Source organism: Antennarius striatus, chromosome 9, assembly GCF_040054535.1.
Source record: "Antennarius striatus isolate MH-2024 chromosome 9, ASM4005453v1, whole genome shotgun sequence".
In the NCBI taxonomy this organism is placed as follows: domain Eukaryota; kingdom Metazoa; phylum Chordata; class Actinopteri; order Lophiiformes; family Antennariidae; genus Antennarius; species Antennarius striatus.
The window spans coordinates 9,815,244-9,828,723 of record NC_090784.1 but is presented as its reverse complement, the minus strand read 5'-3'; the positions used below and the strand labels follow the sequence as shown (position 1 = coordinate 9,828,723).

Sequence of the window (13,480 nt, the reverse complement as noted above, 5' to 3'; positions counted from 1 at the left end):
TAATCCTTAAACAATGTATCCCTGCAGCAGAGGAGGAAATGAAGCTAAGAAAAGAGACTCCCAATATTGTTGACATTTCTAAAAGCTACAGGCAACAAACAGACATACTTGATTAGAATTTCAGGGATGGATCTTTATTTGTTGTTTTGCAATTTGCATGTCATTTGAAATGGATTTTGCTTTATTTTTATAGTGCATTCACTCTGAAAAATATGTTATGAGCAGAAAACAACAGTCTATTTCATTGATGACATGTATTACATCAGTTTTCACTGCTGTCAAATGCATGAATAACTCAGTGACACTTCACCAGCTGGAAAAACACAATTCTCTTCACTGATAGCCTTTTCTAGTTTAATGACACATGTTCCCATGAGGTCATCCACATTCCAAAAGCTATCCTCATCCCAGGCATCAATGATCAGGTCGTCACTTTGGATCTCCTTGAAGTAAAACCACTTCCTGAATATTGCAGAATTCTGGTTTGCAACGACTTCACTTTTCTGAGTCACGTTACCAATTGTCATCTGCATCAAATTAAAATAGACACATTTCAGAACAATAGTGACACTTAAGAATACATTTCTACAATTACTGCTACATGATTGTATGTGAAATAGGCTCTTTGTTGCTAGAAAATACTGACATCATACTTTAAATCATGTCATTACAAGACAGTTATAATCTTTGAGTTACATATTTAACCATAAACTTAAATACTGTACTTATTTAAAGAGACATAGATGCAACATCTTACCTCAATATATGTGTCTGGGGCAGAAAAAAAATCTGCGCCTATTAGATAGGAGCTGTTCAGAAAAACATCCACATTTTTGCCATTGCAGTAAGCAGATTTGACTCCACCTGTGCATTGGTACAGCACCATGAAAAACATGGTAGCAACAAGAGCTACACTCTTCATCCCTCCTGTAGTCATTATTGTTGTCACTCTTCGCTGAGCCTTACTGTGAAAGAGCAAAGACGCAGCACAGGTAACTGGGTGAGGCGTGAACGACTGGCCGGTGGTATCACATGGCAAGAGTAGGAGAGGAGGGCCTCGCATGGAGGTGTGGGTGTTTTCACATGAGCACACACATCAGTCATTTGTGTGTAGGATATTGTCCATCACTATTGGGTGTCAATGAGGAAGTTTGAATTAAAGTTCAGACTGACTACTTGATTTATAATTTTGCTTCAGTGGGACTTCTTCCTATTTGGGGGGATTTGTCATAAATGTCCATCTTATATCTTTCTCTCTCTGTCTATCTATTTTTCTACCGGACTGGTCACAGTCATAGTGAGAGTACAGTACAGGCTCATATAAGGGCAACTCTGGACTGTGTGGTGGAAAATGTGTCACCCAGGAAAAATTAAAATACTGAGCATGAACATTGATGAACTGGCTACTTTTCCAGAGTCCACCCTGCCTCTAGTCAGCTGGGACAGGCTTCAGCATGATTTGTCACCTGGATTTGGATAAATGGCTGAAGGTGACGATTAAAATTCTCTTCTTGTCATGTCATTATTCTGTCATCTTTAAGGTCTTTTCTGGCGAGCCACACAGTGGAGTACTTTGATGCATGTGATGGAGCATTGTTCTGGATTAAAATCACAGAGCACACTTTTTTCTGGACCATTGCTTGACAACAGTGTCTTCTAAAAACTAGCGGCAGGCTTGAGAGTAGATTATGAGTCCATCTTCAACCTTTAATGGTCCAACTAACACATCTTTAATAATACCAGTACCCACACCTCCATCTTACTGGCATCTGACTGGAAATGAAGCTCTGTGATCATTAGTGATCACTCTCATCTCATCTGTCCATAAACCTGTAGAAAAAACTGTCTTCAAGTATTTGTTGTTCCAGTCTTGATGTTTTAACTTGTGTGTCTTGAGTACTTTTGGTCTGTTTCAGCCGTCCCTACCTTGGCCATGCCTCCGAGCTCTGAACACTTTGTACTTCTGGGCTCTCCAGGTAGATTACAGTTCTGGAATGTGAGTGCCCCCAAGGGTGAATGGTTCATGGGAACTTCATGTTTGAATTTTCTCAAATATTTGGCTAATTTGCATCTTCTTTTTTTCAACATTTTTTTTTATTAACCCTGTTGACTATTTTCAACAAAATGCTCTATGATTGGGTGGCATGATGGTGCACTGGGTAGTGCTGTCGCCTAACAGCAAGAAGGGTTTGACTCCTTTCTGTGCTCCCCATGTCCACATTGTTCTCCAGCCTCCACCCCAATAAACTTGCAATTTAGGTCAATTGATCCCTCCAAATATCTCAGAAATTTCAAGAGTGTTATGTACCTTTGAAAGACTTTGTACAATTTCTGTCTTTTCAGAGTCAGTTAAGTCTAATTTTCTTTTAGCTCATTGCACTGGACGAAAAAAAAAATCTGCTTAATAACTATGAACATATGCAAAGAGTTAAGAACACACCCTCCCTAATTACATAAACACACATCACCTGATATGCTTAAATCCACTAAGCATTCAAGTTTATACAGCTTGGAGTTAAAAACATGCACAAAATGATAATATGGTAAAAATACTCAGCTGCTTAATAATTGTGTACACAGTGAATACAGGCTAAATGTATTGTTTGTTTACAATTTTCAACTACATGAATACAAATTGCCAACTTTACAAGACATCTGTTTATATTTCCTATTCATGCAAGTCAGAATGACTCTTGACCCATTATGAGGCTGAAGCAGGTGTCCCTCTTCCTCCTCCTCCTCTTCTCCTGGATTTTGAGAACTCACAGATGAAAAACATGGTGGCTTCACATTCAATACGACCCCATGCTCCAGTGCTGAGCAGCTCCACACAACTGGAGTTAGTGGTTGGAGGTACTTTGGAGTGCAACTCTTCATCCTGGCTCCAAGCTGTAAACCCCTGTAATGGGCTGGAATCTACATAAACGTAAGAGTTTGATCTATCCTGGTGACCAAAAACAGACAACACAACAGTTAGCACAATCATTTTCATAATTACACCACATTTTACGATATATTAGTGCTTTAGTTCTTATCTACTTTAAGAAAACAGGTCTGTTCTGATTGTGACCACTCACTGGATCCATGCTTTGTGCCTGCAGTCCTATATAAACTCTGGTCAGTCCTGCCTGGCTGATGTAGTCTGCCATTAGACGGTTGGTGCTGCTGATTTTAGGCATGGCTAGGGTGCCTCCTCTTAACTTGCAGTTCATTGAAGCCTCTCTGAACCTCTTGGGCTCCTTCACCAGCAGGTAGTACCACTCGTCTGTTTCCGCTAGCCCCAGGATGACTTCACAGAACAGAGTTTAGGGTTAGTAGTACTCATTAGGTTAGTTACATTTTCTGTGACATTCTGCTATTATTTTATTTGTAAAGAACCTGTTTTTTAGAGCACAAAGTGAAAGATTGTGATGATAAAATCAACAGTTACTATTCCTTGCAACCACTGGCGGGCCGTGCATTTCAAACCTAGGCCTTCAGTGATGTTCTACTAAGTCAAAGTTGCATAAATATATGTCAGGACATGTCAGGACAACGTGAGATCAGCTAGAAAGCCTTAGAGTCTCAACTCGAGATCTGACTGGCTATCACATCTGTCTATTAACTATATGTTCCCTTTCACTCACAGTGCAGGGATGTCTACATTCTAGATTGTGAAGGCTCTTGGCAGATTTCATTCAACCTGGCAGCACAAGCTAGCTGAATTCTGAATAGATAAAAACTCTTTAACCTAGAAATAGAACACTAACCCAGTGTTGACCTTTGTCATATTATATCCTAATGTGTGTGTGTGTGTGTGTGTGTGTGTGTGTGTGTGTGTGTGTGTGTGTGTGTATGCATATATTTAAATATATTTATTTAAGGATAATGGATTAAAATATAATTAACTTTTATCAAAAATATTATCATGATTTTTGTTTATGTTAGGCCAGCAGAGAAGGCTTTGCTGGCCCTCACCGCCCATCACTGCTTGCAACAAATTCAGCCAGTTGATTCACATAGTGCTGAAAATATTATGAAAACAAAAGCTGTATCCTCCTCAGTTTGTTCGACTTGAAATCCCGAGAAACCATCAGGAAGGCAATGTTTTCAAAGGAGTGAACAAAGCCATGTAAACCTGTTAATCACTTAATTAACATTAATAGAAAACCAATAACGGGATTTCTGTTTTCTAACCTGATTTAGTTTTAGCCTGATTATTGTAACAATGAATATATTTATGCAGAAGTCACTGTTTTCTTTTCACATTAAAATAGGGTAAGATAAAAAAGGGCTATCACACTAAAATACTAAGTATGACGCGTTCTATTTTGTATTTCGTGGGCTATGAATACAAATTCACAATAATTTGAATTAGCAGTTTCTTTCATTTCTATCTATACTTCCATTTTCATCTGTTGATCAGCACACCACAATCTGTATACTTCCTTCTGCCTCTTATCATACTGCAGTATTTTCTAAATCACAGGAACCAGAGTCGGTACTCACCGTTCTTCACAAACTTAACAGCATTTCTCAGCTTGCCTAGATTGACATCAAGCTGTCCGAGCACCTTCCTGTACTTGCCACAGTCACAATTTGTTCCTGATGGATTAAACAAAGGCCAGCATATCATTCGAATACAGTACATACAAGACGTATGAGCAGTCACATTACTGCAGTTCTACTGAACCTAACATTATTGTACAGCCCATGCAAGCAATTTGATTGTTTTATACTAATAGATGAAGTAAGTTTGGGAACAATGCACGTCAAGGAGGCAATGAAACACAAAGGTAATCCTCAGCGTTTGCAATAGTGGCAGTAGGGAGAATCTCCTCACATTATTGTAAATTGACTAGTTAATACTTTTCTTGAAAAAATAGTGTTCTGAATGAAATATTTACAAGTTCAACACATAAAGATGAAGAATATTCTGACCCATTCCGCCTGCACTGTCATTTTGCTGTGACATTGTGATGATGGAGCAGAAGGATGCATGTGCAGTGCCTCACCTGGTTTCCCTTTTACACCACAGGGCCCTTCTAAACCCGAGTCTCCTTTGTCTCCTAGATAGAAACAAAAATCATGTGTTGTGACACAGTTGTCACCATAAGCTCATAATAATGTTGTTACTTTTACAGTCGGTAGTGACATTGTTGTGTAGTTACAGAGCACCACCACCAGATGGCTGTATGATATTTGTAGTAACTTCCATACCTCTGCATGCAGGTCTTTGCAGATCATTTAATATAATTTAATAATATTTAATCAGTTGGAATTTAACATATCGAATCACAGATTTCATTGTTCAAAATAGACCTCAAATTTTCAGAACATGACGTATTGTCAAACTTTAAAGATGCTTTTGACCTTTGTATACAAATATAGTCCAGAACATAATCGCTTATACAAACTGCAGAAATGAACTGACAGTTGCAGATTTGGGGAAGTGAGCTCCAGTACAAACACCGCAACTGGCTGTTTTTGAATGAGGAACAAGAATGATTTCAGATGAGATTTACATTTTGACCTGCCTGATTTACTTTAAGTTTAAATGAAATATACTGTTGAGCATAAAAAAGTTTAATAAATGTTTAAATAAAAAAGCCATCTGTTACATGCTCTATGACTTACAGCGTCATCTTTTGGCCTTTAAATTACTTGAAAAATTACTGCTGGCTGGTTGTCTTTCCATATAAATTCACCAATTAAGCAATCAGAAATGTATTGTATACTTACATCTATTCTGTAATTAATTATTGTGTAATTAATTCCAGAATAAATGTTCTTTTCCCCAACAATACAAGCTGTACACGCACTCATTTTAGTAATATTCAAATTCAAGCATAGAAATTTTCATTATTCAAAGAGATTTAGCTGAATATTGTTTATTGAATGAAGCCTATTTGACTAATACAACATTGGAAATCAGCTGCCTGTAATAAGATCACATCACCAAATTGTTTCTGTAAAACTGTAACTGCTCTAGCAGTAGCCAGCACTAGGCCTAAAATGTGTTTTTCCACATGTTTTATGAGCTACAGGCACTCCGCAAGGAAAATCCAAACCTGTGACTTCACTACTTTGCCTGAGATGACTGATGCATAGCAACTTCCCTCAAAGTGTGTTAAACATAATGAACAGTGAGGCTAGTGAATACCTCAACAGGCAAGGGAACACGAATGCTTATTACAATAAGAGAGAATATTAAAACAAATATAAAGGCTGAATATTGATCTGCTCTGATGGCCTCTCCTGTTTGAATAGTTATAGCAAATGCTAAACAGATTTATAAGGCTATTATTATTATAGTAGTGGTAGGTCAAATGATGATCGAGACACAAATTATGATGAAGGCAGAGAAACAAAATAGAGTCAAACTACATATTCATACCTTTAGCTCCAGTAGGCCCCATCTTTCCTGTGTGGCCCATCTCCCCTTTAATGCCAATTTCTCCAGGCACTCCTGGAGATGAACAGGAAGAAATATGTAAAACAAACTGCTTCTATTTAACAATACATTATTTCCAGTCCATATGGTAGTCACTACATACGGTAGTACATATGTTAGCCACTATTTTTAAGTCACACATACATTCTATTATTCAAGTCTATCATGTTTTTGATATCCTGACTGTTTTTCAGGGCTTTCATAATTTCGCTTTTGTTTTCTTAGTATTTTCTTGATTTTATGCCTAATTAAACTGATTACATTCTTCCCTCTGATCTTCAGAGATTAGGTCTGCAGGCCCTGAAGTGTTTTTCCAACAATTACTGCATAGCTTAGTTCCTAAACTGATGTTATTGTTATTAGTGTGCCAGTAAAAGAAATTAAAGGGAAAATGCTGATTTATTTTGGCCACAAACTTAAGTATTGAGGCGGAGCAAAAAACGGTCTGTGAGAAAGTAAATGTTGTTGAGGAATATGCATGAGACAAAGTGGAATGTGAAAATCAGATGCAATACATTTGTTATTCATTCATTCATTCTGGATTTAATTCAGCATTTGTAACCAACAATGTCCTGGTTCTTGCGTTTTGTTCCATTGTCATGGTGACAATCTTTCATTTTCCTTCTGTTAGTTTTATAGATGGTGCATGACTTTGGATGCTAAAATGACAAGGCAGGACACAGTAAAATGAGAGAGAGAAATAATGTGTTTGTTAGAGAGAGAATGAGTATGGGAAAATTGGAGAATGGGCCGAGGCTTTCTTCCAATGATTGAATGAGTATTTCCTCAGGAAACTATTCAACTGGAAATTGATGGCGTTTGAAATACTAAGTGACGCACTGGAGAGGCCTACTGCTATTAAAAGGATTTACCACACACACGCACGCACACACGTACACACACACACACACACACACACACACACACACACACACACACACACACACACACACACACACACACACACACACACACACACACACACAATTTTTAAATTTCTCTTACTGCTTTTCCACTTGATGCTTTGTATTGGGTGAAAGGTGTAGGATGTCATAGATTGTGTGACTTTGTAAAGGCCTGTTTTATGGGAACTAGTTTAATCTCTGATCAATTTTTGTGCCATTTTCTATGTGAATTCCTGAGATGTTTCCTCAGTGAATAAATATTCTGAAAATATTCTGAACACTGATTATTTGTTTTTACTATTAGAACAAATTTAATCTGTTGGTCTTGTCTGTCCTTCGGTCTCCATACATGATGATTAATTTTGTTTTCACACTGCTCATGGTTGCCAGTTAAACCGTCAAGTTAAACATCCAGATAACAGTCCCTCCTATCTCTGCAGTCCATCTCTTTAATGGCCAACTCTTTCAAAAGGTTTAACGTCTGGATTCTCCAGCTGCTAGAGGACAAGAGAGGAGGTGGCCACATATATAATTTTAATCATGGAGCAAAACAACATCAATCTATTTTAAACAAATATTGGCTTCAGTAGAGAGATAGCCTTTAATGCTTATCATATCAAAAACAAACAATTAAAAGTTCTGAATGCAGATCTTTCATAAATACTAAAACATGAGATACAAATGGTTCACTCCAGGTTTCTCCTAACAACCAAGAACATTATATATCACCAAAATCTTGAACTTTTATTGGCACAGGTCTAGTGTCACCATTGCAAGCAGCTTTAAGCAAAGAAATATTAAAAAATAATTTTAAAAAAACCTTCAAAGCCAAAGTTACCGTTGCCCTCCCGAGCACGACAGTATTCTGTTTTAACGTTCCAAAATATAGCAACTGTTTCCTGTAAAACAGCTTCATCTGCTGAACTGTTGACTGACTGACAAAGTCATCACAGGAACATGTGTTCTTCCCTACAGTAAGTATACACACAGAAAAACCATAATGACTGGGTTTGCTATACACTAGAAGGTCCACACAGTTGAAAAGTTGAGAAAAAGTTCACATACAGTATATGCACTTATGCATTGTACATTGTGTGTTTATTTTTGCTTTGTGTGTGTGCAGCCATCTGTGTATACAATATAGCCAGATAGAAGACTGCTATCTCCATGGACACTCTGTCTGTCTTGGGCAGAGCAGAGCAGGCCTCTGTATCTGCTGCACAGCAAAGTAAAGCAAGCTGTGTGTAGCAGGAAAAAGCAAAGGCTGATGCCAGAGCAAAGTCATGAAGGGTTTTGGGGAGCAGCGTGTAAGATGTGGTTATTTGTCTTGGTTACATCAACAATGTAAATGATACATTTGAGTTTCAGACAGATAAAGTCAGACTTCATGCTTCTGTGCTAACTTAAAAGAGACATGAGGCCACCCACTCATTACTTTGGCTCCATGTTCAGTTGACTTTAGATCACGGTACTCTTGTTGGAAACAAGAACAGAAACACAGAAGGATTTTCATTATGAAATTTGGAAGTGGCTAGATCAGGGATATTTTTATAAAGTAGATTTTAATGATAAAATTTTTGCACAAATATGATAGCAGTGTGGCAACCACTGTTTATATCTGTCACTATCTCAAGGTTATATTAGCCACTGCTAACACTGCTGGTTGCTGAGTTACATTATGCACATTGCAGAGCTCAGGCTTTAGAGAGGAAGAACACTGCATGGAATAAAAAAGAATATAATTATCAGAATAAAATATGCTCATCTCCTATTTTCACTTTAAACCTGGACTATAAACTGGATTTCAATGTGTCACAAGAACAGAATTTCCACTGCTTTGGGACAGCTACATTTTCCTTGTTAATGATGCATTATTTCACCTAGCCATACCCCATCCGTTATTAATAACAATGATCTCTTTTTAACATGTCCATCTGCTCAGATTGGAATAGACTGTACTCCTAGGACCTCATATACCGACAGCCATGTCCAGAAAATCTCCATTTCCTTTTGGAGACAATGGAGGTATATGGTGTCCTGACTAAGAACACATAGAAGTCCATCAGTTGAGAACTATTAATGAGTGTTTGTCTTTCATTCAGCTAAATGTATAGCTAAACAACCTCTTCTCCGTTCAACACACACAGAAAACGAAGTCCATTTGAGAGACAGGTGTTGAGTACCTGTAAGTCCTGGTGGTCCATTCTTCCCCATTTTCCCTGGATCTCCCTCCTGTCCAATGTCACCTTGCTCTCCTGGATTAAATATGGAAGACGATGGGGAGGACTATGACATGACGATAAACGATTGAGGTGCACAAGTAGAACACATTACCCCCTGTTTTATGCCACGTAAACAATCGAAGTCAAACTGCAAATATTTTTTTGTTTTGCATAAATTTGCATATTCCAGAGCTTTTCTGGATTGAATGAAAACCATTGATTAGTGACTATATATATATATATACTGTATATGGTGGAAATTCCACAATAAAACAATAATATCAGACTTTGTTTGTTTTCTCTTTTTTTCTTCGCTGTCACAAAAAAACAAACGGCTGTGTCCGATGAAGCCGTAACGACTACGTGTGTGTGGGACGGACAAACGCGAAGACAAAGGCCGCTTCCGTGTTACAGTCCGGCCATCTGTGTAGACGGGAACTTTGTGAGTTCGGTCCTGGTGAATAAAGCATCGGCGTTCCCCACACGACAAAGTGAGGTCCATCACAATCAAAGAATATAAACTGCTATGTTTGACGAAGTCAAAACAGCTCTGTAAGTGAGAGACATGGACAAATGTGAAGACTGGAACTAACTCGGATAGCGGTCCTAACTTCTTGGTAGACGCCAGAAGTATGACAGCGTGAGGTTTTCAAGTGAACTTATTGAAATATATAGGTGTGGGTGTAAAACCTCAAAACCAAAGTAGTTGCTGACTTGTAATCAGTGGAGATTGAGCTGTTACTTGGAGTAATGTTCAAATTTGAACTTTGACTCAGCTATTTACTTTAATATTCAGTTAAAATGTGTACATGTCAACATCATTTAAAAAACAGGGCAACATTCAAATATCACTGAAGCTGGTCAACTCCATTTATATAGAACGTGATAGAGGTACTGCCCATGATTCTGTTTTTGACCCATGTTTATTAGAGCTATAATTGTCCCCAACTTTGTGATAGTTAACAGAACTTCTTTTTATCATTGAGACAGAGAATGAGTTGTTAAGGAAACAGAATACAAAGTTCTGCAGCCTGTGGAAACATTTTCATTAAGGTAAATCAATACGCTTTCCAAGATTTTTTCTTACATAACATTGTTTTATCAGCCTCTATTATGGAATATTGTACTGAAAGTAATTTAACAACACATCTCACTTGTCCGGTGTATTCTCTGATATATTTCCCATGACAAATACACTATAGTTTGTGAGTGATGAAAATGCTAGAAGGCATGAGAGTGTGGTTCTGAATGTAAAATAAAATGCTGGTAAATCAAGTCCTGTGCAACCAAATTCCAGTAAGTCTAATGTTTGTTGAAACTTTAAGATAAATAAGTACAGTTGTGTTGATTTTTTTCAGGGAATGAAGCAGAAAAATGCACACCCACACAAATTCGCAGACATGAAAATATACACACTCGGAGACATGCCCTGGTCAGATATGCCAGTCTGAGATGAGTTTGTCCCAATAATAAGTCCAGTTTAGTGGCAGCTGTCTAAATACAGTCATTTTGGGATTTTTTTTACTTCATAAATTCAATGAAAGGCTGACAAAATCCCCACTACTGTTTGCTGTATATGATGTAATGCTGTCTCTCAGCTTTACCCATGCTATCGCTGAAACTTATAGTTCTGTCTGAAAGATCATTTTTATTAATGGGGATGAAACATTTTTCTGAGAAGTAAAACTGTAAAAATCAAATCAGGACTCTTGAAGGCTTTTTGCTTGTTTGCTCGTCCGATCTCCACTCTTTTCTCTGCATGTCGTCATGTTACAGACGTTCAGCTCTCTTTTAATCCACAGCTAACAAGGAGATGTTTTTCCCTATTGTGAATGGAGCTGAGGGGAAAAAAGTTACTTAGTTTTATTTTATTAGGTCTGTCTGAATCAGCAGGGGAATGAGCTACTGGATGTCGTAAAATGGAAAACACACATGGGGAGGCATTCCCTGTAAAAGACTATGGGCTGGCAGACTGCAAACTCATAAACAAGAAGACATTACAGGCTTGCTACGTTTGTCTGCAGCTTTATTAACCCTCAAGGATATTAGGGAGGCTTCCTCAGAATTTTCCACTTTGACTTATTTATCTGATGGATATAAAGTCATTTACATTTTGAATATGTGATTTCTAAATTCATAAACTTCTTGAACAAACAATAATGACTGTTGAAGTGTTGCCACTTGTCAGTTATATCACACAATTATAGTGTTTTTACGTACGTACGTACACACACTACACACACACACACACACACACACACACACACACATACACACACACACACACACACACACACACACACACACACACACACACACACACACACACACACACACACACACACACACACACACACACACACACACACACACACACACACACACACATACCTTTAGCTCCAGGTAAGAGGGTATTGGTGCAGACTTCTGTAGAGGCAGAGACGAAGCTCACTACGGCCATAAACACAAAAAACTCCAACAGTCCCATCATCTCTAAGTCATTAATGACTGCTGAAAGAAATTTTTAGATGCGCTGGTTGCTTTTGCAGAGACGTGTTGGTATGCAACTACCAACAGTTTTAAACGGAGGAGTAAAGGATCAATGTAGCCTTAATGAGCAAAGATACTGCAGTTGTTTATGTAACACATACACACTGTCAACTTTCTTCTACTTTGTCTCTATCTCTCTCGCTCTTTTTCACCTTCTCTCTCTCTCTCTCTCGCACACACACACACACACACACACACACACACACACACACACACACACACACACACACACACACACACACACACACACACACACACACACACACACACACACACACACACACACACACACACACACACACACACACACTTGTTTATAGAGTGTTATCACTTACTTGTCATGTCAAACAACACTTAACAGTTACTGCATTCTTGTATATTTTTCCCATTGGAATTTAAAAACTTTTTTTTACTGACCTTCACAACATTAATATACACACAATATTGAGGAATTAATAAAAGCATAGTAGCTTGCAAGAAATGAAAGCTGAAAAATGCTTTGACTTGATCAGAGGTCATGGTAAACTTTTTGTCTGAAATACATCGTGTAATTTTTGCCACTTTATTTGAGTGAATACAAATCATGTAAAATTCATGGTAAATGGACAGTACACATTGTTTACGATTTAAATACAACTAAGTCAGAAATAACTTACAACTTGAATGGTTTCTTATAAATTTAAAAAGAGGAACACCTCTTTGTCTGCATTTCCTCTCTCCTTCTCTTCTAGTCTTCTATTCCTCCTAAAATAATTCAAACCGCAAAACCATTTAGTGGGAAATGATTATACGTTCACACACATGGAAACAAACATGAAGACACATTACGTATGCACACGTAGACATCCACATAAACACGGGACACAAAAAAGTCCATACAAAAAACAAGAATGCATGCTCACACAGAGATTCTTGCATAATAGCACTCTGGTTTGTCACTATGTGGTAAAAACATACAGGGATTAGTGGGTTTGGAAGCCTCCGAGGGACAGAGAGAAGGAAAGAGGGTAGAATATTAGACAAGTAACAGAAAAAAAGCAAACAAGGGTGAGATGGAGGGAAGAAATAGGGAATAATTACAGCAGGAAATACAGAAAGACAAGAGAAAGAGGGAGAGAGCCCAAGAAACAAATAACAGACACTGAGGAGGCAGACTTGACTTATTATTTGAAAGATAGCCGTTTTGAGGGGAAGACTTAAGCGGTTTATTGTGTTTATGGTTGGTTATAATGATGTTAGTTTGGATGGACAAAACCTTTCAAACACTCTCAGAATTGGTTGTCACATTAGACAATATGATTCTCCTCAAATCACTCACGTCAATGATTGCAAACACCAAGATAGGAGAACGAAATTTCATAGACCTGTTA

General features: G+C 37.9%; 1 protein-coding gene across 1 annotated transcript; it reads right to left on the bottom strand.

Moving 5' to 3' along the window:
• Positions 1-112: 112 nt before the first annotated feature.
• Positions 113-12,177, bottom strand: colec10 (collectin sub-family member 10 (C-type lectin)). The gene is made up of 8 exons (XM_068323502.1): positions 11,952-12,177; positions 9,522-9,593; positions 6,377-6,448; positions 4,995-5,048; positions 4,489-4,584; positions 3,078-3,289; positions 758-2,944; positions 113-527 (listed from the first exon to the last, which is right to left on the bottom strand). Exons 1-7 carry the CDS (start codon positions 12,049-12,051, stop codon positions 2,702-2,704), a joined length of 849 nt encoding a protein of 282 aa, XP_068179603.1. The 5' UTR covers positions 12,052-12,177; the 3' UTR covers positions 113-527; positions 758-2,701.
• Positions 12,178-13,480: the final 1,303 nt, after the last annotated feature.